This window comes from Mustela erminea, chromosome 11 (assembly GCF_009829155.1).
Source record: "Mustela erminea isolate mMusErm1 chromosome 11, mMusErm1.Pri, whole genome shotgun sequence".
NCBI classification, from domain to species: Eukaryota; Metazoa; Chordata; class Mammalia; order Carnivora; family Mustelidae; genus Mustela; species Mustela erminea.
In genome coordinates this window covers 90,522,760-90,548,873 of record NC_045624.1, presented here as the reverse complement: position 1 = coordinate 90,548,873, position 26,114 = coordinate 90,522,760, and the positions used below count along the sequence as shown (strand labels likewise).

Sequence of the window (26,114 nt, the reverse complement as noted above, 5' to 3'; positions counted from 1 at the left end):
AAGGAAGGAAGGAAGGAAGGAAGGAAGGAAGGGAGAAAAAGAAAATGAAGAAACCAATGCAGTGTGAATAGACCTTTGGTTCCTGTCCTTGGATGCTTACAGAATTATCTATTGCAAACTTAATATAAAACCCTTTTTCTTGAACTAGCTGTAGGGTACGTCTGTTTGGTGGAAGCAGTCCCTGAATTAAAAAAACAAGGGTACTTTTTTTTTTTTTTAATCACAAGTCTCTACCTGCTGTTAGCACTGACTCAAAAAACAGAAGTGGTTACTCAGAATTGTGGAACGCAAAAATGGAATGGTACCTTAGAAGTCATACTCTAGCCTTCAGAAGAAACCTATACCAGGGATTGTCTGATGCCTCATGTGTAGTCAGAGGAAGATCTGGGGTCCCAAAGTTACTCAATTTTAACTTAACAGATCAAAGGGCTCTCCGTTGTCAGTAACATAAACCCAGGCTGTTAGAGGGAAGCCTCATGTTATCCACCACAGAAAGAGCAATAAGAGAACAAATTAGCTCTTCTGGTCATAGCATGATATATGCCAATATTGATCATAGTTCCTAATGGGAAAATATATTTTTGTAAAGCATCTTACGCTGGAAGATATATTATGTCACAGGGACAGACATGCCAACCAAAAACTTTAGCTCATTGTCAACTTTGTGGCTTAACTGATGAGCAAGACCAAAATGGACTTAACTGTGGAAGGATTCCGTTTGAGGAAATGCCTGTGAGAGAGAACCAAAGGGAGGTAAACAGGGTCGGCAGAGTGGACAGTGTGAGGGAAGGAAGGTTGGGGGAAAACACTTCAGACTTCCTTCATGTCTTAAGGAGAATTGGGCAAGGCTGTGGGGAAGTGTTGAGACAAGCCAGTCCCTCATCTCCCAGGGTCAGCTCTGCCTTCCTGTCCTACCATACTCAATCACGAAAGGGGGGCAGCCCATGGCAGCCTTGGCTTGGCGCAATGCTCACAATGCATTTCAGTCTGTAGTGTCTGGAGACCTGGTTAGTCACGGTTCCTGTGGTTGGTGTCAAGCAGCAAACGTCTGTCAACTTCTGTAATTGTCATCAACAAACTATTTGAACCTGTGAAACCCCAAAACTTTATCGTCTTCATGTCTTCTTGATGTCTTTTCTGTCTTATTTCAAATTTATTGAAGAGAAAATGCACCGATCATAACTACAGTCTTACAGTATTTACCCTTCTACCCAAGAGAGGTCTCTTTGTACTTGAGTGTAAGGAATGGCAATGATGAGATAGTTAATGAGGCCATTCGTGGCAGGAATCAAGTCCATAATATGTAATTTTGCCTTTAAAGGTCTACACAGCGTAAGCATAGGCATATCTAGCTCAATATTTTTAAGAGATCAGTTTTATGACTGGATAATCCTAAAATATGTAGCCGCAATATCTAGATGAGAACCACCTTATAATGGCGAATTTGGATCATGTGAGTGATGTACTGTGAAAGGGAAAAAGAGCATAATTTATTAGCAATTAAATTTAGCTAACAGGGAAGACTCATAACCAGAGGGCTGACTGTAAGTGTAACAAAGTTGAATAACATGAATAACATAATGTGGCATAAAAAAACTTTGGGATGAAGCAAAAAAAGGTATTATGAATAACATTCTGTCATGTATCGAGGGATATCTAAAATGCTATCATTGAATCAAAGTGATGCATTTTAAAGATCATTAATATTTTTAGTCTTCAAATCAAATATTTATTATGTCTTTGGAATATTTCAGCAGCTGAAAATCACATGGACAATTGCTTAGTCAACTTTCTCCCTTTATTAAAAGGATTAAGAAACTGACTTTGGAGGTCATCCAAAGTAGTTTCCAAGGGATGAGCAAGTAGAAACACAATTCAGGCAAGAATCAGTGTCGGGGCATCCACTCCAGGAGCAGAAAGAGCAACAAGAGAGTCCAGGAAGAGAGCCATAGTATAGGGCAAAGCGTATTTTAGGAAATCTGTCCATTTTCTTCAGGGCATCTATTTACAGAGAACAGGATCCATGGAGGGGATGCTGGAAAGTATTGGGCTCCAACCAAAAATGCTTCAGGACTTGGAAGGTGGCTACAGGGACTAAATGGGGCGAACAAAAAAACTGGCTTCAAGATGGACGAGTGATGCAGTCCTAAAGGAAAGAGGTTGTTTATGGACAGCCTCTTTGGAATTCATAATCCCATTTTGTAGTCTTCAGCTGCTTTGGCCACAATGGCTCAAGACATGGGTTTGCTGCTGCAAATCCAGCTGAGATTCAAGACCAACCCACTTAGCTGGGGCCCTGACAAGGTGCTAGCCTCTTCTGTAACCTTCTTCCCCAGGAGTGAGAAGACATTCACCGGTCCTGCCAACCCTGGCTCCCACGTCCTGCCTCGTGCTTCCACGCTCCACCCACTAACTTTAATCTCGAGACCAACACCAACACAAATTAAGGTTTAATTCAATATATCTCTTTGGACATTGGTTATCAGATTGCTGGTGATTTAGCTCAAAACTAATTCTATAATCCTAAGGAAATAACCTTTCCCTAGTCTTGCTTATAAAATCTTGATACAGATACGTACACTTATATGGACAACTGAGTGAAACGTGCCATCTGCTGGTGAAATGTGTTATTAATTTCAAGAGAGTCTGGGTGTTTTTTTTTTTTTTTTAATTTCTTTTCAGCGTAACAGTATTCATGATTTTTGCACCACACCCAGTACTCCACACAATCCGTGCCCTCCTTAATACCCACCACCTGGTTCCCCCAACCTCCCACCCGCTGCCCCTTCAAAACCCTCAGATTGTTTTTCAGAGTCCATAGTCTCTCACAGTTCACCTCCCCTTCCAATTTCCCTCAACTCCCTTCTCCTCATGCTTCAGAAGTTCTGCCCCATTTCTGAGGGGTCCAGTGTGCCACTGACATACTATCACAAATACCCAAATACAAGCAGACATATAAAGCAGCAGATAATAGTATTTGATCTGAAGGAGTGAGGAATGTGAAGAAAGTAAAGATTTTTACTATATTTAGTCTTCTGCACAATCACCAGTTAATTGATTTACCCTAGTGTTTTTTTAATGCATTCTGAAGAAAAATTGAGAAATATCCCTCCTGATAATTCACAGGTGCTTCTCAGACATAATGTTGGAATACTAGAGTTCTGAGGTGAGCAATGTGTTACTAAGACTAAATAATCAAGAGGTGATGTCAGCAAGATGGTGAGTAAGAAGCCCTGGGCCCTCCCTCTGCAAACTCACCAACTCAACAAGAGTTCATGGACAAGACTCCTTTGCAAGAAATCCAGAAACTAAGTGAAAAGCTCCCACTCTAGGTGACCATGAAAGCCAGCCTCAGTGAAGCCAATAGGGAGATTTGGGACATGCTGTGACCCAAGTCCCTGCCCCCAGCATAGCACCATACAATCAGAAAGAACCCCCCTAATGCCTGGCTTCTCCCAGGAGTTGCTTTGCATGTCCAGTGCCCCAATTTTCCTAACAGGGATCTCAGAGGACAAACCTGGGTCTCAGAGCTTGGATAAATCGACCACAGCCCAACAACCAGACGAGGGCAGACATGGCAGCTTGAGATGGCAGAAACCGTAGCTTCCCCTTCTTCCCAGTGCAGGGAGAGAAGATGAGAATGTCCAGGTTTGCAGAGAAGCATCTGGTAAAAGCAGTTGGTGCTACATGGGGATTGGCCCTAACAATCTACCCAGCCTCTACATCAAGGGTATGGTGGGGGGAACCACTTGCCCCAGGCAGACGCTAAGGGCGGGGGGGGGGGGGGGAGCATGGGGAGAGGCCCTAGTCACACAGGCCTGGAGGGCGTGGGTACCTGAGACGAGGCATCAGGGAGCAAACTGCACAACACGAGCCATGTGACTCTCAATATCCAGGGATCCCAGGTCCCCAGCCCCATGTGTGCATGGTGGAGAGAACAGGCTGAGGTACCAGCGAGGGCACCTGCGAGCCACACCCTGCCCAGGTCCAGCCTGTTCAAAAACAAAGTCTTCAACATAAGACACAAACATGTAAAACTCCCAGAAAAAAAAAAAAAAGTAAAGAAAAGAAAAGAAAAACTAAAAAACAAACAAAAAAAGGGGGGGATTCTTCATGAGATTTTCATGACATTGGTCTTGGCAGTGATTTCATAGATATGATGTTAATGACACAGGCAAAAAAAAAACAACAAGCAGACTAAATCAAACTAAAAAGGTGCTGCATACTAAAGAAAGCAATAACAGAGTGCAAAGTAGGGGCGCCTGGGTGGCTCAGTTGGTTAAGCAAAAGACTCTGGTTTCAGTACAGATCATGATCTCGGAGTCCTGGAATCGAGCCCCGTGTCAGACTCTGTGCTCAACGGGGCATCTGCTTGTGGATTCTCGCTCTCTCCCTCTCCCTCTGACCCTCCCTCTAATTCCGTGCTTTCATGCACACACTCTGAAATAATAAATCTTTTAAAAAAAATTTTAGGGAGGGGCGCCTGGGTGGCTTAGTGGGTTAAGGGGCTGCCTTCGGTTCAGGTCATGATCTCAGGGTCCTGGGACGGAGTCCCGCATCGGGCTCTCTGCTCAGCAGGGGGCCTGCTTCCCTCTCTCTCTCTGCGCCTGACTCTCTGCCTACTTGTGATCTCTACTTGTCAAATAAATAAATCTTTAAAAAAAAAAATTAGGGAGAGAGTCAAGCTGTAGAATGGGAGAAAATATTTGCCATACATCTGACTAGCCAAATAATCTCCATAATACATTAGGAGCTCAGACAACTCAATAACAAAGAAAACCTAGTAACTCCCTTAAAAAATGGGCTAAGGACTTGAATTGACTCATCTCCAAAGAAGACAAACAAATGTCCAACAGGTGTATGAAGAAATGTTCATCATCATTCACCATCCGGAACACAGCAAAGTCACAGTGAGATGCCACCTTGCAGCTGCAGAGTGGCAGACACGTATGTGTTTGTGAGGGTACGGTGTTGGTGGGCTCTGTTGGGCATGCTCTGTTGGTGGGAATGCACAGCGGTGTGGCTGTTATTGAAGACATTATGACGGCTTCTCAGAAACTTAAAAACAGAGCTACCAAAAATTACAGAACTACTAGATTATCCAGGACCCCCGCTTCTGGGTACATATCCAAAATAATTAAAAACAGGATCTTAATATTAATATTCACATATTCGTTGCAGCACTCATCACCATAATAAACATATGGGAACAACCTGATGTCTGTTGACATGAATGGATAAAGAAAATGTGCTGTAGGCATACAATACAATACGATTCAGCCTTAAAAAGGAAGGAAATTCTATAAAATGTTACAACATGGATGGACCTTGAGGAGATTCTATTAAGTGAAATAAGCCAGACGCGGAAAGCAAGAACTGCATGACTCCACTTTTATGAGGTATCTAAAATAGTCATATTCAGAGTGCCTGGGTGGCTCAGTGGGTTAAGCCTCTGCCTTCAACTCAGGTTATGATATCAGGGTCCTGGGATCAAGCCCCACATCAGGCTCTCTGCTCGGTAGTGAGCCTGCTTCCCCCTCTCTCTCTGCCTGCCTCTCTGCCTACTTGTGATCTCTCTCTCTCTCTCTGTTAAATAAAGTCTTCAAAAAATAAAATAGTCATATTCATAAAATCAAAGACAGGAATGGTGGTTACCAGGGGCTGGGGAGTGGGGGAGGGGACAGTATTCATCAATAGACATAAAGTTTCAGTTAAGTGAATATGTTAAGTGAGATGAATATAAGTTAAGTGAGATGAATATGCTCTAGTGATCTGCTATACAATATTGTGCCTAGAGTCAACAATAAAGCCTTGTACCCTTAAAAATTGTCAAGAGGATGGAGCTTGGCGTTCAGTGTTCATATCACAATAAGATAAATAATCAAATTTCATGAGTACCTTAACATTAGAGTTTAGAAATTAGGATGGGAAGCTAATCATACAAGAACATCATTCTGGGGGCACCTGGGTGGCTCAGTGGGTTAAAGCCTCTGCCTTCGGCTCAGGTCATGATCTCAGGGTCCTGGGATCGAGCCCTGCATCGGGCTCTCTGCCAAGCAGGGAGCCTGCTTCCTCCTCTCTCTCTCTCTCTCTGCCTGCCTCTCTGCCTCCTTATGATCTCTGTCTGTCAAATAAATAAATAAATAAATCTTTTAAAAAAAGAATATCATTCTCACTCGCGTGCATTCCAGTATGTTCTCTTGCGTGGGATGAAAAGGAGGTGTCATAGCCAACATGCTGGGAATTACACAGAACTCTGGCTAAAAGCTGAAAGGCTTCACTGTAGTAAACATCCTCAGATTATATCCTGAGAGGGGAACATGCCAAAGCCAGTGGAAACTTTGGCTTATTATCAAGTTCATCCCTGGAGAGATTTGTATTGTCTTAGTGTCAGGATAGCGGGTACATAGCCTGCACTCATCCTTGAGTTAGACTGCCAATTCTGTAAATCAATATGACACCTTTTCAGAGTTTATTGCTGAAGTGGTGAGAGTCACATTTTTGGGCAACCTCTAAACACACAGTAGGGCTTTCTATGCATTTTGTATATAACTCCCCTCCTGGCTTCCCTGGCCCCATTCTACACTCTTCTTCCACATAATCCATGTTCTTCCGCAATTATTTTGTTCACTCTTTTCAATCAGTCAATAAGCCACCCTAAATCCTCTCTGAAAGACGGGGTAAAAAGAAACATTAAGATTTGTTTGAAGGTCACATTTTTAATTATTTTATTATATTATTATTATTATTTATTATGCACAGCCATGTTTTTCACCTTGAGGTTAGTTTTTAACTTGAGGTAACACCAAGTTTTCCTCCAAAGAATATCTTCCTTTTATTCCTCCCGGAAAGCTGTGCCACATGGTTATATTCCAGTGTGAACTTACACACATTATCTTCTCAAAGTTCTAAGAAAAGAATACAGTTGATAAGATACATTACAAAGCTAATTTTAAAGCAGTTATGAGTTTCCTTTTTGCACACAAATCCCTGACATATGGTAGAATCACCAAGCTTGAGAGATGGTCTCTTTTCTTTACAGATAATACTGCCTGGTTCAAGAAGTAAGTAATCAGCAAGGATTTACAACCCAATAAATTAATGAACAAATTTTTTTGACACGGTTAAAAATATTAACTCTAAGCAACCACAGCTTCCTACTCAATCCTCTCAAGGATTCAGAATTGCTAGTCAAGCCAAAGGTGGGGAATAGAATTGGAAGGAACTGAGAAAGACACAGGACTGAGAGTGCAGCACTTTATGGAAGATGATGGAGAGGCCAGAGGCGGAGTTGTGGCGGAATGACTGGAGAAGGAGCTGTGGGGTCCAAGGGGACTCTGAGGACAGAGGTGCCCAATGAAGAGTTTTAGGAATTTCTTGATGTTGTGTTATATTTTGTTTGAAAAAAAAAAAAAACTCCTTTATTTAGTATCTCTTCAAGAAACTTTAGTAAAAGCTTACTTTCACTTATGGATTTTACTGTTTGAATTGCATGCATTTTTTTTTTTGAAGTGTGTTGCAAAAAAGCCAAATTATAGCAAGAGCCCAAGTGTCCATCAACTGATGAATGGATAAAGACGACGTGTTATACACACATGATGGAATATTACTCATCCATAAAAAAGAATGAGATCTTGCCATTCGCAATGACTTGGATGGAGCTAGAGAGTATTATGCTAAGTGAAATAATTCAGAGAAAAGCAAATACCATATGATTTCCCTCGTATGTGGAATTTAAGAAACAAAACAAATGAACATGGGAGGAAGAGAAAGAGGCAAACCATAAAACAGACTCTTCTTTTTTTTTTAAGGTTTTATTTATTTATTTGACAGAGAGAGACACAGTAAGGGAGGGTGGGAGAGGAAGGATCAGGCTTCCCGCAGAGCAGGGAGCCCGATGCAGTGCTCGGTCCCAGAACCCTGGGATCATGACCTGAGCCGAAGGCAGACACTCAACAACTGAGACACCCAGGTGTCCCCATAAAACAGACTCTTAACTATAAAGAACAAACCTAGAGTTGCTAGACAGGAGGTGGCAGGGGGCGGAGATGGGCTGGATGGGTGATGGGGATTAAAGAGGACACTCGTGATGAGCACCGGATGGTGTATGTAAGTGATGAATCACTAAATTCCACTCCTGAAACCAATATCACAGTGTATGCTAACTAACTGGAATTTAAATAAAAACTTGAAGAAAAAAAATAAGCACATGCTCTATACTCAATCTAAAAAAATAATAAAAATAAGTGTACTATCAGACATGCCTAATTGTATATAGTTTTAGGAGAGCTTTTGGAGAACTCTACTGTGAGAGAGCTCTGTGCTTTCCTGAGGAACTATTCTTTATTTTATTTTAAAAATATTTTTATTGTGGTAAAATATGTATAACATAAAGCTTACCATTTTAACTATTTTCAAGTGTACAAATCAGTGGTCTTAGTTATGTTCACATGGTCTGCAACCATTACAATCTTTTTCCAAAACTTTTCATCACTCTAAAAGGAAACTGTATCTATTAAGTTCTAGTCAAATTTCTGTCCCTATGAATTTGTCTATCCAAGATGCCTCTTAGAAGTGGAATCATATGATATTTGTCCTTTTGTGTCTGGCTTATTTCACATAATGTAATGTTTTCAAGGTTCACCCATGTTGTACCATGTTGTCAATACTTTGTTTTTACATCTAAATAACATCCCACTGTAGGTATATACCATATTTTGTTTATCTATCCTTCCATTGATGGACACTTGGGTTGTTTCCACCTATTGTGAATTATGCTGCTATCAAACACTGGTGTACAAGTAAGTGTTTGTATTCCTGTTTTCAATTTTCTTGGATATATACCTAGGAGTAGAATTGCTGGGTCAGATGTAATTCTATGTTTAACATTTTGAGGAAGTGTGACACTGTCATCCCCAGTAGCTCCCCCATTTTATATCCCTACCATAATGCATAAAGGTAGCAATTTCTCCACATCCTTACCAACACTTTTTATATTCCCTTGTTTATTGTAGCCATCCTAGCTATCTGTGAAGTGGTATCTCATTGTGGTTTTGATTTACATTTCTCTAATGACTAATTGTGTTGAGAACCTTTTCTTGCATTTGTTGGCCATTTGTTGATATTCTTTGAAGAAAGGTCTATTCTAGTCCTTTATCCATTTCTGATATTAAATCCTTATCAGATACCGAATTTACAAATATTTTCTTCCATTCTGAGGGTTGTGTTCTCACTCTCTCAATAGTTTCCTTTGATGCAGTTTTTATTTTTTATTAAAACGAAGTTATCTCCTTTTTCTTTTGTTGCCTGTCCCTTTGGCATAGCATTTAAGAAACTACTGCCTAATCCAATGTCCCTCAGATTTTCCCCTATGTTTTCTTCTAACAGTTTTATAGTTTTAGCTCTTCAGTGTAGGTCTTTGATCCATTTTGAATTAATTTTTGTATATAATGTAAGGTGATATTCCAACTTCATTATTTTAAATATAGATATCTAGTCTTTCCATACCATTTATTAAATTAATAAATAAATTTATTAAATTTATTCTTTTTACTAAATGATCTTAGTACCCTGGTTGAACATCAACTAATCATAAATGTGAAGGTTTACTTATACATTCTCAATTCTTTTCCATCAGTCTATCCTTATGCCACAACCACACTGTTTTGACTATTGCCGCTTTGTAATAAACTTTGGATTTAGGAAGTGGGAGTGCTCCAATTTTGTTGTTTTTCATGATTGTCTTGGTTTTTCTGAGTCCTTTGAAATTTCATGTGAATTTTAGGATGGGTCTTTCCATCTCTGTAAAAAACAATAATGGGATTTTTTTTTTTTTTTTTAGGGCTTGCAATGAATTTGTAGATCACTTTAGGTAGCACTGTAATCTTCAAAATGTTCAGTTTTCCAAGTTATGAACACAGGGTGTGTTTCCACCTATTTATGTCTTCTTTAGTTTCCTTAAACATTGTTTCATCTTTCAGTATAAAATTCTTGCACTTGTACCCTGACTAAATTTATTCCTAAGTATTTATTATTTTTTGATGCTATGGTAAATTGAATTGCTTAATTTCCTTTTGGAAATTTTTCTTTGCTAGTGTATAGAAACATGAGTGATTTTTGTGTGTTGATTTTGTATCCTGTGCCTTTACAGAATTAGCTCCAACAATTTTTTTGTATGTGTATGTGATTCTTCAGGATTTATTAAATAAAAGATCATGCCACCTGCTAATCATATGCCAGTTTGGATGCTTTTGTTTCTTTTTCTTCCCTAATTGCTTCGGCTAGACCTTCCAACATTAACAATGTTAAACAGAAGTGGCAAAAGCAGAGATCCTGATCTTAAAAGGAAAGCTTTCAGCCTTTCACCATTGTAGTATGAAGTTCGCTCTGGGTATTACACATATGGCCTTTATCATGATGAGGAAGTTCTTTATAGTCCTAACTTATCAAGTGTTTTTATCATGAAAGGGTGCTGGAGGTTGTCTAATGCTTTTTCTGTATCAGTTGAGATAATATACTTTTCCTTCATTCTATTAGTGTGGGTATTACCTTCCTTGATATTCATATGCTGAATTACCTGGTATTCCGAAGATAAAACTCACTTGATCTCAATTCAGATGCCTTCTTCCTAACATGACTAGAACAGAACTCATAGCATTTCCTTCCAACCTACTTCTCCCTTCTGGGTTTCTTGTCTGGTAATGGTTCGGTCATTTCCTCAGTCACTCAAGCCAGGAATTTTTATCTTTTCCCACTTACTTAGTTGTCAGTCATCAAGTTCTGTAAGGTAGCTTTCTGAGAATCCTCACATCATTCCACTTACCACCAACTCACCATTTCTATTATTAGTTAAGGTTGCTGTAATCTTTCATTTTATTGTAATGCCTTCAGCCTGGATAGCTTGCCTCTCCTTTTCTTTCTCCTCCTCCTATATGCATCAGGTCAAAGCACTCTGTGCTTACCCCTAAACACCTGTTAATTTTCTATATCTTACTTTGAGAGTTCTAAAGTTTTAGGATAAGGACTGTGTATATTCAGTATTGCAACAATGTTTGGCACATAGCAAGAGCTGAACAAATGATTCCTGAGTGTCTGAAACAGACCAACAATACCTTAAAGTGATATGGTAGAGTATAGTAGATACAGCACTATAGCCATAGTAAGAAACCAGCAAAATATATATAATTATAGATAAGCATCAAGCATATATGCATGTGATGGTTTAAAAGCTTTTAAACTGACTTCTCTTTCTTGCTTCCTTACCTCTGATTTTGAAAATTCTCCCTCCTTTCCAAGATTGATTTCATTCCTTACCTTCTCCAGTGCCTAACCATCAAACATATACCTATCAATTCAGCACTTAATTACACACTAATGTGAAATCCCCCATATTATTCACAATGCTCCCCTCACCAAAAACGGGGGGGGGGGGTTTCTGTGATGTCAGCATATATCTATACCATATTGCTAAATGATGCTATAAACAGAATGTAGTTCCACTCACCTCCCTTTCCACTAGTCATGTATCACTGGCATGTTTAATAATGTACTATCTTATATTGATTATAATTAGATGTTGTTTCTTTGAGTTTTGCCTCCACATGCAATTTGCACTTTTCTGAAGGCAACAACCTCCATTCAGCCACTTTTCTGTTAACCAAGAATTTGCAGTCCAAGCAGCCACACAATTCATAGTCTCCCAACATAAATGTTTATGGGTTGTGTACTCATGCCTTTGTCTATACTTGAGTGACACTTATGGAATGAGCAGTGCCCAAGTTTATTTTTATTTTATGACCTGATATTTCGCTATAATGTTCTTATACTGGCAGACGTCACAGCCTCAATGACAATATTAAGGGAACAACGCACACTTCTCTCCCCTAGGAACCTGGGTGGACGTGGAGGGGTTTCTCCATTTAATATCACTTTCTCCTTATGCTCTGGGTGCTGATTCTCAGTTTGGCTCAGGGTGGGGACAACCTTGAGAAGAGGCTCCTCAGTCATATTCCAGTCAGCTGTCGGAGCCACACAACTATACATTTGTGAATGTGCTCTTTGAAAATAAAGAAGTAGGTTTAATGGGAAAAGCCACCTCGCTCATGTTGTCTCCCACATCGCCCAGAACAGAAAAGTTTCCAAACTTTCTATCAACAGCTAAGGAAACTCAATTCATATACATATTATGTAGCTTCAAGCTTGCTTTGGAACAGCTTTGCTTCTTGCTTTGGCAGGAAATAAAGTTTGATTCATGGATATGGGGAAAGTTCTGGTCTTTCTGGGACAGTCTTATCCTGGGCACAGTCACAGTAATAAGCAAAGAAAAGAAAACAACAATTAAAGAGGTACTGTACTTAAGTTTCTCTCAGGAGTCTCAGGAACAAAGTCTGCAAAAATTCTATTAATGCTCTCCATTGCTTCGTAGGTATTAGATGAGCCGTGCACAGCATTTTTCAAAACGCTTCTTCCAAACCTGGCTCGGATAGAGTCTGGGGACAGTATTTTTGCCTCCTCTGGTTCTACGGGACCCATCAATCGTCTCCAGTCTGAAACAGCATTCCATCTGGTCAGAACCATGACCAAAGATGGACCCCTGTAAATAAGAATGCTTTCAGATGATCTGGGCTATTTATACCTATAGAGATTGCATATACAGCTAAGGACAGAATACCACGCTTTGTCTTTATTCCCTGTTCTTATCAGTGTGTTTTTGTGCTTTCTGTTTTTCCATTTCTCCCCTTTCCAACAGGTTGTTGTGCTAGAAGAGTGCTATAGTTTAATTCTAGAAATATATGCTAGGCACTATTCCAAGTATGTTTAATATATCAATTATATACCCCTCACAACAAACAAATAGATAGATACTATTATTATCTCCATTTTAAAGATGAGGCAACTGAGGCACAAATTAAATATGTTGACAGATCAGGGATTTAAAAGCAGAGATTAGAACCCAGATCACCTCTGTATCTAATGTGAAGACCTAAGGAAATGAAGGAAGGAAGGAAAGAAGAAGGTAGGAAAGGAAGGAAACAGGAAAGAAATGAACCCCAAATATTAATAGGGTGTCTCTTAATGAATGGAATTTTTTTAAATTACATTTTGAATTTTTCAGTTTCTATAATGAATACTTGCTACTTATATAATGCAAAGAACTGTATCAGAAACTTACTCAGTTAACATTTCTACTACATCTTGATAAAAGTCTTTTCCTTTTATTTTTGAATAAATTTTTTCTGCTTCTTCTTCATTTAGGAGCACTTCCTTCATCTGTGTTATTTCAAATCCAGCCTCTCTAATAAGTTTCAGGATCTCCTCTAGGGAAAGCAGATATTTGGTAACATTGCAGAGTGCCTCCACTTTTGTTCCATATTCAAATAGACTGAAATAACTAAGGAAAGTAATCGCTTTACTTGCCTACTGTGGCTTAAAAAGCTAAAACTCTGCTAAACTAAATTGAACTGAAAAGCATCAGATCAACATTCAGAGCAACGTGAATACATTAACACAGATGATCAGTCTCTGAGATGCACCTTTCCAGAACCCACCGGAAATGTCTCATTGACTATAAGGAGGTTGCGAGGGGTGTGTTTCTGGGCTGAAAGTGAAGACGTGTTTTCACATCCACGCGGCAAATGTCAAGGAAGTCCTTGCTAGATATAGATTGAAGGGGAGAGCCCATCTAAACACTGCTCCCTGAGGTAGCAAGGCACTATTTGAGGGAATTAAAGTAAATCTTGTCAAAATCTCACAACACCTAAACATTAAAGGCTACATTCAGGGAATCAAATGAGGGATTAGGAGCTTTCTGGTAAACCAGTCTTTTCTTTGGTCCAGATCAAAAGCACTTAGAAGTGCTGTGCTGCCCTGCTGGTGTCTATAGATCAACCTTGAGCATAGCCCATAGAAAGCCTGAAGGCTGGACTTCTGCAAAGGGGGCAGACAGGATGCGCCCTATGAGAGGCGCTGTGGGAACAAATATGAAGGGAACATTAACCCATTTCTTCCAGATCTTGTCTGCTTAGAGGGCCTGGCCTAGAAACACAGCTTGAAAAGGTTGTCATTATTATAAAGAACAATGCAAAAGGCTCCCAGAACCACAGGCAAGTAAACTATTAACTCTCTGGGAAGGTCAGATATGATTTCCAGAAAGGCCAACCTTTGTGTTCAGTACAGTAAAAATAAGATATGATCACCAAGCAGACAAATAGAGAAACAACATTGTAAGCACAGTGCAGAATTTCTAAAAATAATAATGATGATGTTAATGAAAACACTATGCATTAAAATCTATGGGGTAATCAGAGGAAATTAAAGCAGTAATCAAAAATTTATACTGACAAAAATAATGGAAATAAATGAATTAAATATCCAATTTAAAAAGCTAGAAAAAGGGTGCCTGGGTGGCTCAGTGGGTTAAGCCTCTGTCTTCAGCTCAGGTCATGATCTCAGGGTCCTGGGATCTAGTCCCTCATCGGGCTCTCTGCTCAGTGGGGAGCCTGCTTTCCCCTCTCTCTCTGCCTGCCTCTCAGCCTACTTGGGCTCTCTCTCTCTCTCTCTGTCAAATAAATAAATAAAATCTTAAAAATAAATAAATAAATAAATGATTTTAAAAATTAAAAGCTAGAAGAAGAACACTTTAAAAACTATTAGAGACTCAAAGGCAAAACTTTTTTAAAAGAAACGAAAGTAATAAGTTTGAAAACAGAAAATAAAACTCATAAATAAATCAAATTCTGTTTGTTTGAAAGACAACAAATGAAGAAATAGCAGGGTAGAAATAACCATTGAATGAAGAAATTAAACATGATAATAAGAGACCATGAACTATATACAGACAAAATGTATAATTTCCTAGGAAAATACAACTTAGCAAAATTAACTCTAATTAACCACAGTGGAGGTAAAAGGTTTAAATAGATCAGTTTCCATAGAAGACTTTCTCCACAGAGAAGTGGTCAAAAAATTATCCCACAAAAAAAAGGCAACAGGTCCAGATGTTTTCACAGGAAAACTCTACCAAATCTTCAAATACCTATCCCACTGCTTCTTAAACTCCTCCAGAGTACCGCAAATGAAGACATGCACATTTTTTAATGAAATATTACGCTGTTATCTAAACCGTGCACAAAAAATGAAAAGAACAGACCAATCTCACTGTCCCAATGGGAAAAATCCTAAATAAAATACAAGCAAATAGAATCTAAAAGCACATTTAAAAAATACCTCAGGATAAAGAAGATGTGGTCCATATATACTATGGAGTATTATGCCTCCATCAGAAAGGATGAATACCCAACTTTAGTATCAGCATGAATGGGACGGGAGGAGATTATACTGAGTGAAATAAGTCAAGCAGAGAGAAGTCAATTATCATATGGTTTCACTTATTTGTGGAGCATAAGGAATAATATGGAGGACACGGGGAGATTGAGAGAGAAGGGAGTTGGGGGAAATTGGAGGGAGAGACAAATCATGAGAGACTGTGGACTCTGAGAAACAAACTGAGGGTTTTGGAGGGGAGGGTTGTGGTGGGCTGGGTGAGCCTGGTGGTGGTTAGTATTAAGGAGGGCACATACTGCATGGAGTGCTGGGTATGGTGCACAAACAATGAATTTTGGAACACTGAAAAAAATAAAATAAAATAAATAAATACCTCAGGACTAAGTGAAGTTTATAAAAGAATGGAAGAACGGCTTGATATTAGAAATATCATGAATATGATTTTTCCTACTAATATACCAATGGAGAAAACCATTGTTATCTCCATCAACTCTGAAAAGGGCTTCAACAAAATTCAATTTCATTTTGATTATAAGAGAGACAGAGAGAAGGAAGAGGGAAGTAGGGCGAGAGAACAAATATGACAAAAGTTCATTGTTAAATCTAGACTGATATGGACATTTGTTGAATTATTCTTCTAGCTTTTCCATAGTTTGAAAGTTTTCACAAAATCTGAAGGAAACGTACACATTAATTTTTATTTCTAAATATTTACCTCTTTGTTCCTGTGTTAAATGAGGTTTAAGCAGTGCTAAAGTGCTTTGAGGAGGAAAGAAATACTGTATTTCCCTCTCGGCCGCTTCTAATGAATCACTTCCATACAACTGGTTGATGGGCAAACCTTCCATTGCAAATCGTGCGCATAAACTTTGAAAAAGAAGTCAAGGTAAGCACTGTTAGAGTGTAACATAATGTAGTATAATCTAAGACAACAGAACACTGTATAAATTGTCCAAAAGTTATCAAACAGCTCATTCCTGATCTGGACACCGTGTAGAAGGCAATAATTACAGAGTGTCTTGGCACGTACTCCTTCCTTACAAGGTAGCTTCACAGCCATTAGGAAGAACATGAACAGTGAAATAATTACGATGTGACTATCGACAGATAACTTGAAAGAAGGAACTGTACCTTCGTACAGGGGAAAAGCACAGACTGTAGGATGCTTACTGCACTGGGCAATTAATTTCTCTGTGCTTTAGCTGTGTCAGAATAAGATAATAAAACTGCTTTGGAAGGAGATTTTGAGGATGTAATCAGATGATACATCTGAAATACATGGTGCATATTAAGTTGTCAGTAAATACTCCTATCCCTTCCTTCATCACTAAATATTACCAAGCACTAGAGATGGCACCTGACGCTATACCAAAGAACCCAAATGACAAACACTGAGTCCGGGAGACACTGCAAAGGAGCCCTCCATCAGGGCGAGCGGAGAGCTAAGAGTCTCGGAGCACACACAGGACGGCCACGTGTAAAGGGGCAGGAGTGAGGCTGATACTGGACATGTTGCGTTAGGGCACACTCTTTTTTTCCAAGATTTTATGTATTTAGAAAGTGTGTGAGTAGGAGGAGGGTTAGAGGGAGAGGGAAACAGAGAATCTCAGGCAGATTCCCCCCTGAGCCAGAGCCCTGTGTAGGGATCGATCCCATGAGCCTGAGATCAGGACCTGAACACAAACCAAGAGCCAGACGCTTAACCAGCTGAGCCACCCATGGGCCCCTGGGCTAGGCAGTTTATCCTGGTTCTGCTTCCTCTCAATAGATGAATACATAAAATCTCCTAAATCAGTTGTTCCTTGATGGTTTTTTCAGTAGCCCTTCCCCCCCACCCACCGTCTCTTCATCCACATAAATTTCAGTAGAGGATATACTCTCCGCTTATTTCATTTTCTGCCCTTTACGCATAGTCCTGAACTGCCAACCCACAGAATCCAGCCATAGTGAATAAGGTGCTTTCCTGCTCATAAACTGACTTCACTGGTAACTTGGCTTTCTATCCTGCGACCCCATTCTTATCTCCTTGCTTTTGCTGATGCATTCCCAGATTTCCCTTTTTGCCTTATCCAATCTGACCTTCCCACTTGACCCTTGATGGTTCTCATATCTCTGACTTGAAGAACCTTGTAGCCCAAGACCCCTGGAGCCTGTGATTGCTAGGGGTGCAGGATTTGTACAGCAAAGGTATCACCAGAAGTTACCTTTGCTCAATGGAGAGAACTATGGAGCTGTTAGACATGCTCCTCTGTGGAGCTGTTAGACATGATTATTGGGGGAAAAGCATGTGTGAAAGGAAAGGACCTCCTCCTCCTGAGAGCCTTCCTCAGACTAGAGCTGTGGTTCCTGTACCCACATCCAAAAAGAAATTAAAACGTCTCCCATGAAAAAAAGTTTGGGACCCATGATATGAATCCTACCTCTCTGGAAAAGATTCTTTGGCTTTTTGAACACTACTTGGTCCAATTAACTCTTTCCAGTGTTGTAAACCATGGTCTCTTACTAAAACAAGGGCTAGAGATGGACCGCTGTTAGAAAAAAAAAAAAGAAAGACCAAAAGTATGGCTCAGTAGCTAATTATATATAGATAATACAAGTAGTTTTGTTAAATAGACAAAAACATGTCAGGATAATCCTTTTTTCAAGTCTAAGATGAATTTCCATTGGTGTATTCTTGAGTGTTTTAAACCCCTTATAAAAGGATGGAAGTACCGAATGTTTATAGCAGCAATGTCCACAATAGCCAAACTATGGAAAGAACCTAGATGTCCATCAACAGATGAATGGATCAAGAAGATGTGGTATATATACACAATGGAATACTATGCAGCCATCAAAAGAAATGAAATCTTGCCATTTGCGACAACATGGATGGAACTAGAGCGTATCATGCTTAGCGAAATAAGTCAAGCAGAGAAAGACAACTATCATATGATCTCCCTGATATGAGGAAGTGGTGATGCAACATGGGGGCTTAAGTGGGTAGGAGAAGAATCAATGAAACAAGATGGGATTGGGAGGGAGACAAACCATAAGTGACTTTTAATCTCACAAAACAAACTGAGGGTTGCTGGGGGGAGGGGGTTTGGGAGAAGGGGGTGGGATTATGGACATTGGGGAGGGTATGTGCTTTGGTGAGTGCTGTGAAGTGTGTAAACCTGGTGATTCACAGACCTGTACCCCTGGGGATAGAGTATTATGCCTCCATCAGAAAGGATGAATACCCAACTTTTGTAGCAACATGGACGGGACTGGAAGAGATTATGCTGAGTGAAATAAGTCAAGCAGAGAGAGTCAATTATCATATGGTTTCACTTATTTGTGGAGCATAACAAATAGCATGGAGGACATGGGGACTTAGAGTGGAGAAGGGAGTTGGGGGAAATTGGAAGGGGAGGTGAACCATGAGAGACTGTGGACTCTGAAAAACAATCTGAGGGTTTTGAAGGGACGGGGAGTGGGAGGTTGGGGTACCAGGTGGTGGGTATTATAGAGGACACGGATTGCATGGAGCACGGGGTGTGGTGCAAAAATAATGAATACTGTTATGCTGGAAATAAAAAAAAAAAAAAAAAAAAAAAAAGGATGGAAGTAGTTTAAGGAAAGGAAGAGAAGGGCCTTTATTCTGATAGATCAGTTCCTATTTTGTTCCCAGATTCCTTGCTGGATTTCTGTCACAGCTGCTATTTCACTTACTCTTCTAAAAAACCTGACAGATTTCTAGCCCCTCAGTCTTCCCCTAGGACTAGTGATCTTCGGCATTACCAAAACCCTTGGGAGTCCATATGTTCTCCGCTTGGATCTAATGTTACACAACTTGGATTTCTGGCATTCAACTCAGTGGACCCCAGGAACTCACTCAGGCCTTTCCATTGCTCTAGTAACGTCCCAGGAGGATGAGAGAAGACGGACAGTTGAACAGATAATTAAGATAGGGGTGAGACTGGCCAAGAAGTAGATTCAGCGCATGTTTACAGAACTGAGAAGTGTGGCAACTTGACCATGGCAGTTACCACACGGCATTAGGTCTTCAAAAGAAGACCTAAATGATTAAAAACTAAACCAGACTGGTCCTTCTAAACCTGAAAATCTACTTTACCTGGTCATTTTTTCTATAAGCTTTCCGAAATAATCTTCATTTTCATATTCCTTGCACAGTGTTTGTGCTTCCTCCTTTGATAATACAATTTGCCTTTGCATCAGTATTTTAAAGCCTTCATCTTCAATAATCTTCAAAACATCCTCTAAATAAAAAGCCACATAACAAGTGTTAAATTGATAGATAACTGGCTATGCATACCATACAGAATGTACTATTATGCATTTCATCCTTATTTGAAATTTAGAAGTTTTCAAAAATAGCTTATTAGATTTTAAGGTGAATAATATTCTTCACATACCAATTATGACTTATGATGTTATTTCCAACTTTTATTACACAGGAATCATACACATACAAGGTATGTAAAACTTAAAAAACATTACATAACTAAAATAAAATATTCACTGGATGGGCTGAATGCCAACAAGGAAATCACAGAATTCAGTTTTAAAACTAACTATCGAAATGATCCAATTAGAATTACACACAGAAAACAAATTTAGAAGTATCCAAAGCCTCAGGAACCTGTGAGACAATGTCAAATATCTAATACTTATACCTTTGGAATCCCAGATGGATTAGAGAAAGAGTTGTCACAGAAAAAATAATTTAAAGAAATAATGGTGGAAATTTTCTCAAATTTGGTGAAAAATATAAATTTATAGATTAAAGAAGTTTAAGGAACCCCAAAAATCAAAGATAAGCTCAAAGAAAAGTATACTCAGGGACACGTCAGTGGCACAGTTGACTGAGCATTCCACTCCTGGTTTCCACTTGGGTTGTGATCTTGGCATCCTGGGATCATGTCCCACTTTGGGCTCCGCACTCAATGTGGAGTCTGCTTGAGATTGTCTCTCCCTCTCCCTCTGCCCCTCTCACTCATGCTTTCTCTTGTTCTCTCTCAAATAAATAAGTAAATCTCTTTTTTTAAGTGTATTTATACAAATAATAATAAATTTGCTAAAAACCAAAGATAAGAAAAACATCTTGAAGCAACCCCCAAATAAATAAACACATAAAAATGTACATTACATATCAGGTAAAAAAACGCTTTGAATGATGCTGGATTTTTCATTAGGTACCAATAAAGCCAGAAGGTAGTGGCCCAACATTTTTAAAGTGTTAAAGGAAAAAAACTGGCAAACCAGAATTCTGTATCAGTACAAATATCCTTCAGGAATGAAAATAAAGACATCCTTTGATGAAAGAAAACAAACTGAATTTGTTGCCGGCAGACCTGCTCTTAAAAAAGTACAAAAGTTCTTTGGGTAGAAGGGAAATGGTATCAGAGGGAAACTTGGAACTCCAGAAAGGAATAGAAGACAACAGTAAATAAATCTGGGTGAAGAGTAAATCCGGGTGAATATAATAAAATGTTTTCCTCCTCTTAAGTTTTTTCAAAAAATTCATCACTGTTGAAAAGCAAAAAAATTACAGTACAGTCTGCAGGAGTACTCAATACATGTAGACTTAATAGACCAGTGACTATACCGCATAGGGCAAAGGGGAAAAGGATATGTGGGGCTGTATAGGAAAGTGGCAAAATATTAACTCTAAACTGTTTTAAAGTTATGCACATCATATATTTTATCCCAAAGCACAGCCACTAAAAGAAACGGACAAAATACCTATATTTAAGAAGCCAATGAGTAAATTAAAATGGTACACTTAAAGAGTATTTAAATTCCAAAAGATAGCAGGAAAGAGAAAACAGAATGTACCAAAATGACATTTAATGTAAATGGTGTAAACATAGCAATTAGAAGATAAAGATTGTCAGAATGGATTTTTGAAAAGATATTCTGTGCTCATTGGAAAAGAGACTTTAAGCAACAATGGAAATGATTCTGACAAGCTAGATGCAAACTGAGAGAAGATGACTAAACCAGTCCCAGAGGAGATAAAAACAATGAATAAAAGGTGCAAGGGTCTGATTTCCAAGGAAGCTCTGGTCTGAGGATTTGTCTTACATGACAGAGTTGTTTGGAGGTGAGCCACTCTTTTGAGGCTTCCGGGCACATGAAAGAACCAGAACTGCCTGAGATAATATCCAATAGAGGCCAGGTAGGCCCCAGATGCAAACTCATCTGATATCTGTACCCAGTATGAATGAGGCAACAGCCACCTACCAACTCATACAGAAGACAGGCAATTTTAATTCTCATATATCATCTATGGATTTAATGGTTATTACTTCTTATTGGTGGGTTGTTCTTTTCTAGTGACTTGGTAGTAAGAGTGCTAGCAAATGGATTAGCTAGAATGTGTCTGCTGCATACTTCAAGTATTCTTATGAGTCCTGGAAAAGGGTGGGGAGTAGAAACACGTACTAGCTGTCACATAAGATAGTCTCATGAACTATGGGGAAAAAAATCTCAACAAAATATTATCTATCAAATGTAATAATGTATTAAAAAAAAGTATACACTACAGCAAAGCAGGATTTTTTCCAGGCATACAAGACTGGTTCAAATTTTGAAAACCAATGAACATAACCTGCATATTAATATGCTAAAGAAGAAAAATCATACGATTCTATCATAGATACAGAAAAAGCATAGGACAACTCTAACAACCATTCTTTTTTTTTAATATTTTATTTATTTATTTACTTACTTATTTATTTAACAGAGAGAGAGCACAAACAGGGGGAGAAGAAGAGGGAGAGGGAGAAACTCAGACTTCCGGCTGAGCAAGGAACCCAGCATGGGGCTCAATTCCAGGACCCTGGGATTATGAACTGAATAGAAGGCACACACTTAACCAACTGAGTCACCCAGGTGCCCCTTCAACAACAATTCGTGATTAAAACTCTCAGCAAACTAGGAATAGAGGGTTCCTCAATTTATTAAAGAACATGTACAAAAATCCTATTGCTAACATCATACTTAATGGAGAGAAACTAGATGCTTGTCTCCAAGACTGGAAAGAAGGCAATTTGACATGTGACATCATCCTGGAAAACCGAGCTAGTGAAATAACACGAGAAAAGGAAATAAAAGAGTATATAGATTTGGAAGGAGAAAATAAAACTGTCTTTGTTTTCTAGTGACATCAATATCTATGTGGCAAATTCCAAAAAAACAATAACAACGAAACTCCTGAAAAGAATAAGAGACCACTGTAGCAAAGTTTCAGGTTAAAATTAATATACAGAAGTCAATTATTTTCCTCTATACCAGCAATGAACACGAATTTGAAATTTAAAACAACACCATTTACACGAGCACACAAAAAATGAACTACATCAGTAGAAATCCAACAAAATCTGTATAGGGTCTAAATAAGGAACAGTCAGTCAGAGAAAGACAAATACCATATGATCTCATTCATATGCAGAATTTAAGAAACAAAACAGATGTACCTGGTGGGGGAAAGAGAGGCAAACCAAGAAACAAGCTCTTAATTGTAGAGAACAGACTGATGGTTACCAGAGGTATGGGGAATAGGAGGATGGGTCCAATGGGTGATGGAGATTAAGGAGTGTGTAAGTGCTGATGAGCACCAGGTGTTGTATGGAAGTGTTGATTCACTATATTGTATATTCACTATATTGTATACCTGAAACTGATATTACACTGTATGTTAACTAACTGGAATTTTCTTTTAAGATTTTATTTATTTATTTGACAGACAGAGAGCACAAGTAGGCAGAGTGGCAGACAGAGGAGGGGGGTGGAGCAGGCTCCCCGCTGAGCAGAGAGCCTGATCCGGAGCTCGATCCCAGGACCCTGGAATCACGACCCGAGCCGAAGGCAGAGGCCTAAACCACTGAGTCTATAGAGCTAATATTGTATTCAATGGGAAAAGACTGAATTCTTTTGCTATAAGGTCAAGAACAAAGCAAGCTCGTCACTTCTCGTTGTCAGCATCATAGAGGATGTTCTAGCCTGTTCAATGAGGCAAGCAGAAGAAATAAAAGGCATACCAATTCAAAAGAAAGAAGAAAAACTCTCTCAATTTGCAGGTGATACTTATTGCTCATATCACCGGCTCTCAGCCTGACATTCTGTCTTGCAAGGAAGCAACTGACAATGTCTGGAGATATTTTTGGTCATCACACTGGGGGTGTGGAAGACGTCATGAGTAAAGGCCAAGGATGTTACAAACATTTTACAGTGCAACAGGACACTGCCTCTTTTTTTTTAGAGGGGGTAGGGGCAGCAAGAGAAGGAGAGAGAGAACCTTAAGCAGGCTCCATGCCCAGCTCAGATCCCAAGGCAGGGCTCAGTATCAAAACCCTAAGGTCATGACCTGAGCCAAAATCAAGAGTCGGTCACTTAACTGACTGAGCCACCCAGGTGCCCCAGATATAACCTCTTTAAACAAAAAATTATCTAGCCCCAAATGTAAGTAGGTATGAAATTGAGAAACCTTGGTCTGCATAGAAATTCCCAAGGAACTACAGCAAAGCTTCTAGAACTGAGCTCAGCAAGTCAAAGAATATAAGGTCAATATACACGTATCAATTGTATTTCCATATACCATCTATAATGTGAACTTATAGTCTGTATGTCTGCTATGTAAACATAGCAGAAAGATTAAAAGTAACTAGGGAAAAGGTTAAAAATAACTAGCACCCTTTAGATGCCAGGAACTTTATGTGCTCATTTTTTTTAAGTAAGCTCTACTCCCAAAATGGGGTTTAAACTCATGACCCTAAGACCAAGAGTCACATGCTCCACTGACTGAGTGAGCCAGGCACCCCTCATTTTAATCTTCTGAATTTCATACATGAAGAAACAGGTGTTTTTCTTCAATGTTAAATTTTAAAATAGTATCTTTTAATATAATTATACTAGGGTGTATTTATATTTATTTCTTACCTTTCTTTTCTTGAAAGAGAGCTGGCCAAAGTAATGCCAGGATCTTTTCTAATTTGAGATTTTTCATGTTTTTAAAATCAGGGAAGAACACATCAATGAAATGGTTAACATTAGTTACAGTCTCTTCAACATCACAAAACTGAGATATATGTTGTCTTTCCAGATATTCTTGTAAGCTGTGGAAATCCAAAATATAATTTAAGATTAATGTAACATAAAGCTTAATAACCGTGCCAAAAAATTAAAACTGTTATGTAATAAGTTCACAAATATTTTGTGATTTAATAAACAAAAACTGAATGTCATAGAAAGATAAGTTGTATTTTTCTGTCAAATCAGAAAATATGTATCTAACTTTTTGTTGAACCAATCCAAAAATCAATTACATGAAATCATGTATGCTTGACTTTATGGGAGGATAAAGAAGACCAACATAAAATGCAGATAAAAATGTTTTTCTTGGGGCACTGGGTGGGCTCAATTGGTTAAGCACCTGACTCTTGATTTTGGCTCAGATCATGAGCTCAGAGTTATGAGATAGAGCCCTGCCTCAGGCTCTGGGCTGGACATGGAGCCTCTCTCTCTCTCTCAAGGAATCCATCAAAATCTCTCAAGAGATTCTCTCTCTCAAGGAATCCATCAAAATCCTTGAGGAGAACACAGACAGCAACCTCCTCGACCTCAGCCGCAGCAACTTCTTCGTAGGAACATCGCCAAAGGCAAGGGAAGCAAGGGCAAAGGAAGAGGATCTCGAGCACACTCCACACTGAGCATGAAGCCCTACATGGGGCTCGATCCCATGACCCTGAGATCACGACCTGAGCTAAGCCAAGAGTCAGATGCTCAAGCAACTGCACCACTCCAGGCAGCCCCATTTAGTACTTTCTGTGTTTTCAATTCTAGTACTTTATTTTGTCTGGTTATATTTTTTTGCCATCCCTTTATTTTTATTTTATTTCTCTTGTGTGTTTCTTCTGAACAGAATATAGATGAGTGCCGTTTTTGAAACTTTTTATTTTAAAAATAATTCCATTGACAGGAAGGTTGCAAGACAAGGATAATGGACTCTAGATTCACCAACTGTTAACATTTTGCCACATTTCTTCTCTCTGTCCCTCTCACTCCCTCTCCTGTCGTGTGTGTGTGTGTGTGTGTGTGTGTGTTGTGTGTGTATTGACTGAACCATTTAAGAACAGGCTGCAGATATTTTAAACATTCACCCTCCTAAATATTTCAGGAAAGTTCACATTGATATAAAACTATTATCACATAAATAGTTCATATTCAAATTTCACCAACCTGACAGTATGTCTCATCAATCGTAATTTTTCCTAATCCTGGACCATACATTGCCTGTAATTGTCCTAGCTCCCTAGTCTCCTTGAATCTCTGTCAAGGCCTCAGCCTTTTCATCTTCTATGATACTGACATTTTGTAAAGTCCAGCTTAGCTGTTTTGCAGAGTTTTCCTCATTTAGGATGGTTTCAAACAATTAGACCAGTAGTTTCCTATTAATAACAGGGTATAAAATCTTTGGCAGGAGTATTATATAAGTGATGTTGTATCCTTCATATACCACAATATGATGTACACAATTTAAGTTTTTCCCATTGTTGACAGTATTAATGTGGTTAACGTGGTATCTTCCTCTCTGCTCCTTTGGAAAGCTAAAGTGTCCACCTTTATAAAAAGAAATCTGTGAGAACACTATTTGAAACTGTATATATTTTTCATGCAATGGTTTTAGTACCCATTGATGATCCATTGTTAGTATGATGTTTTTTAATGTACCTTTTTTTTACCTTAACCTTAATAGACCACTTACAGACCACTCTGTATTTAATGGGATAATTAACCTTTTTATATTTAGCATAATAGCCATATACTTAACTACCCTCCTTCCA

At 39.0% G+C, this 26,114-nt stretch overlaps 1 protein-coding gene across 5 annotated transcripts in view; it reads right to left on the bottom strand.

Annotated features, from left to right (window-relative positions):
- Nucleotides 1–6,718: 6,718 nt before the first annotated feature.
- NME8 (NME/NM23 family member 8) overlaps nt 6,719–26,114 on the bottom strand; it is a 62,142-nt gene continuing 42,746 nt past the window's right edge. For 4 of the 5 annotated variants that reach the window (XM_032305537.1, XM_032305536.1, XM_032305540.1 and 1 more), the window contains 7 exons: nt 24,211–24,386; nt 19,382–19,526; nt 17,703–17,810; nt 15,998–16,149; nt 13,172–13,316; nt 12,354–12,592; nt 9,664–9,801 (listed from right to left, as the gene is read on the bottom strand). In XM_032305537.1, the coding sequence (XP_032161428.1) occupies nt 9,770–9,801; nt 12,354–12,592; nt 13,172–13,316; nt 15,998–16,149; nt 17,703–17,810; nt 19,382–19,526; nt 24,211–24,386 (997 nt within the window). In that variant the 3' untranslated portion in view covers nt 9,664–9,769. Of the gene's footprint in view, nt 6,909–9,663; nt 9,802–12,353; nt 12,593–13,171; nt 13,317–15,997; nt 16,150–17,702; nt 17,811–19,381; nt 19,527–24,210; nt 24,387–26,114 lie in introns of those variants that run through there. The other variant, XM_032305538.1, reaches the window with a different exon arrangement.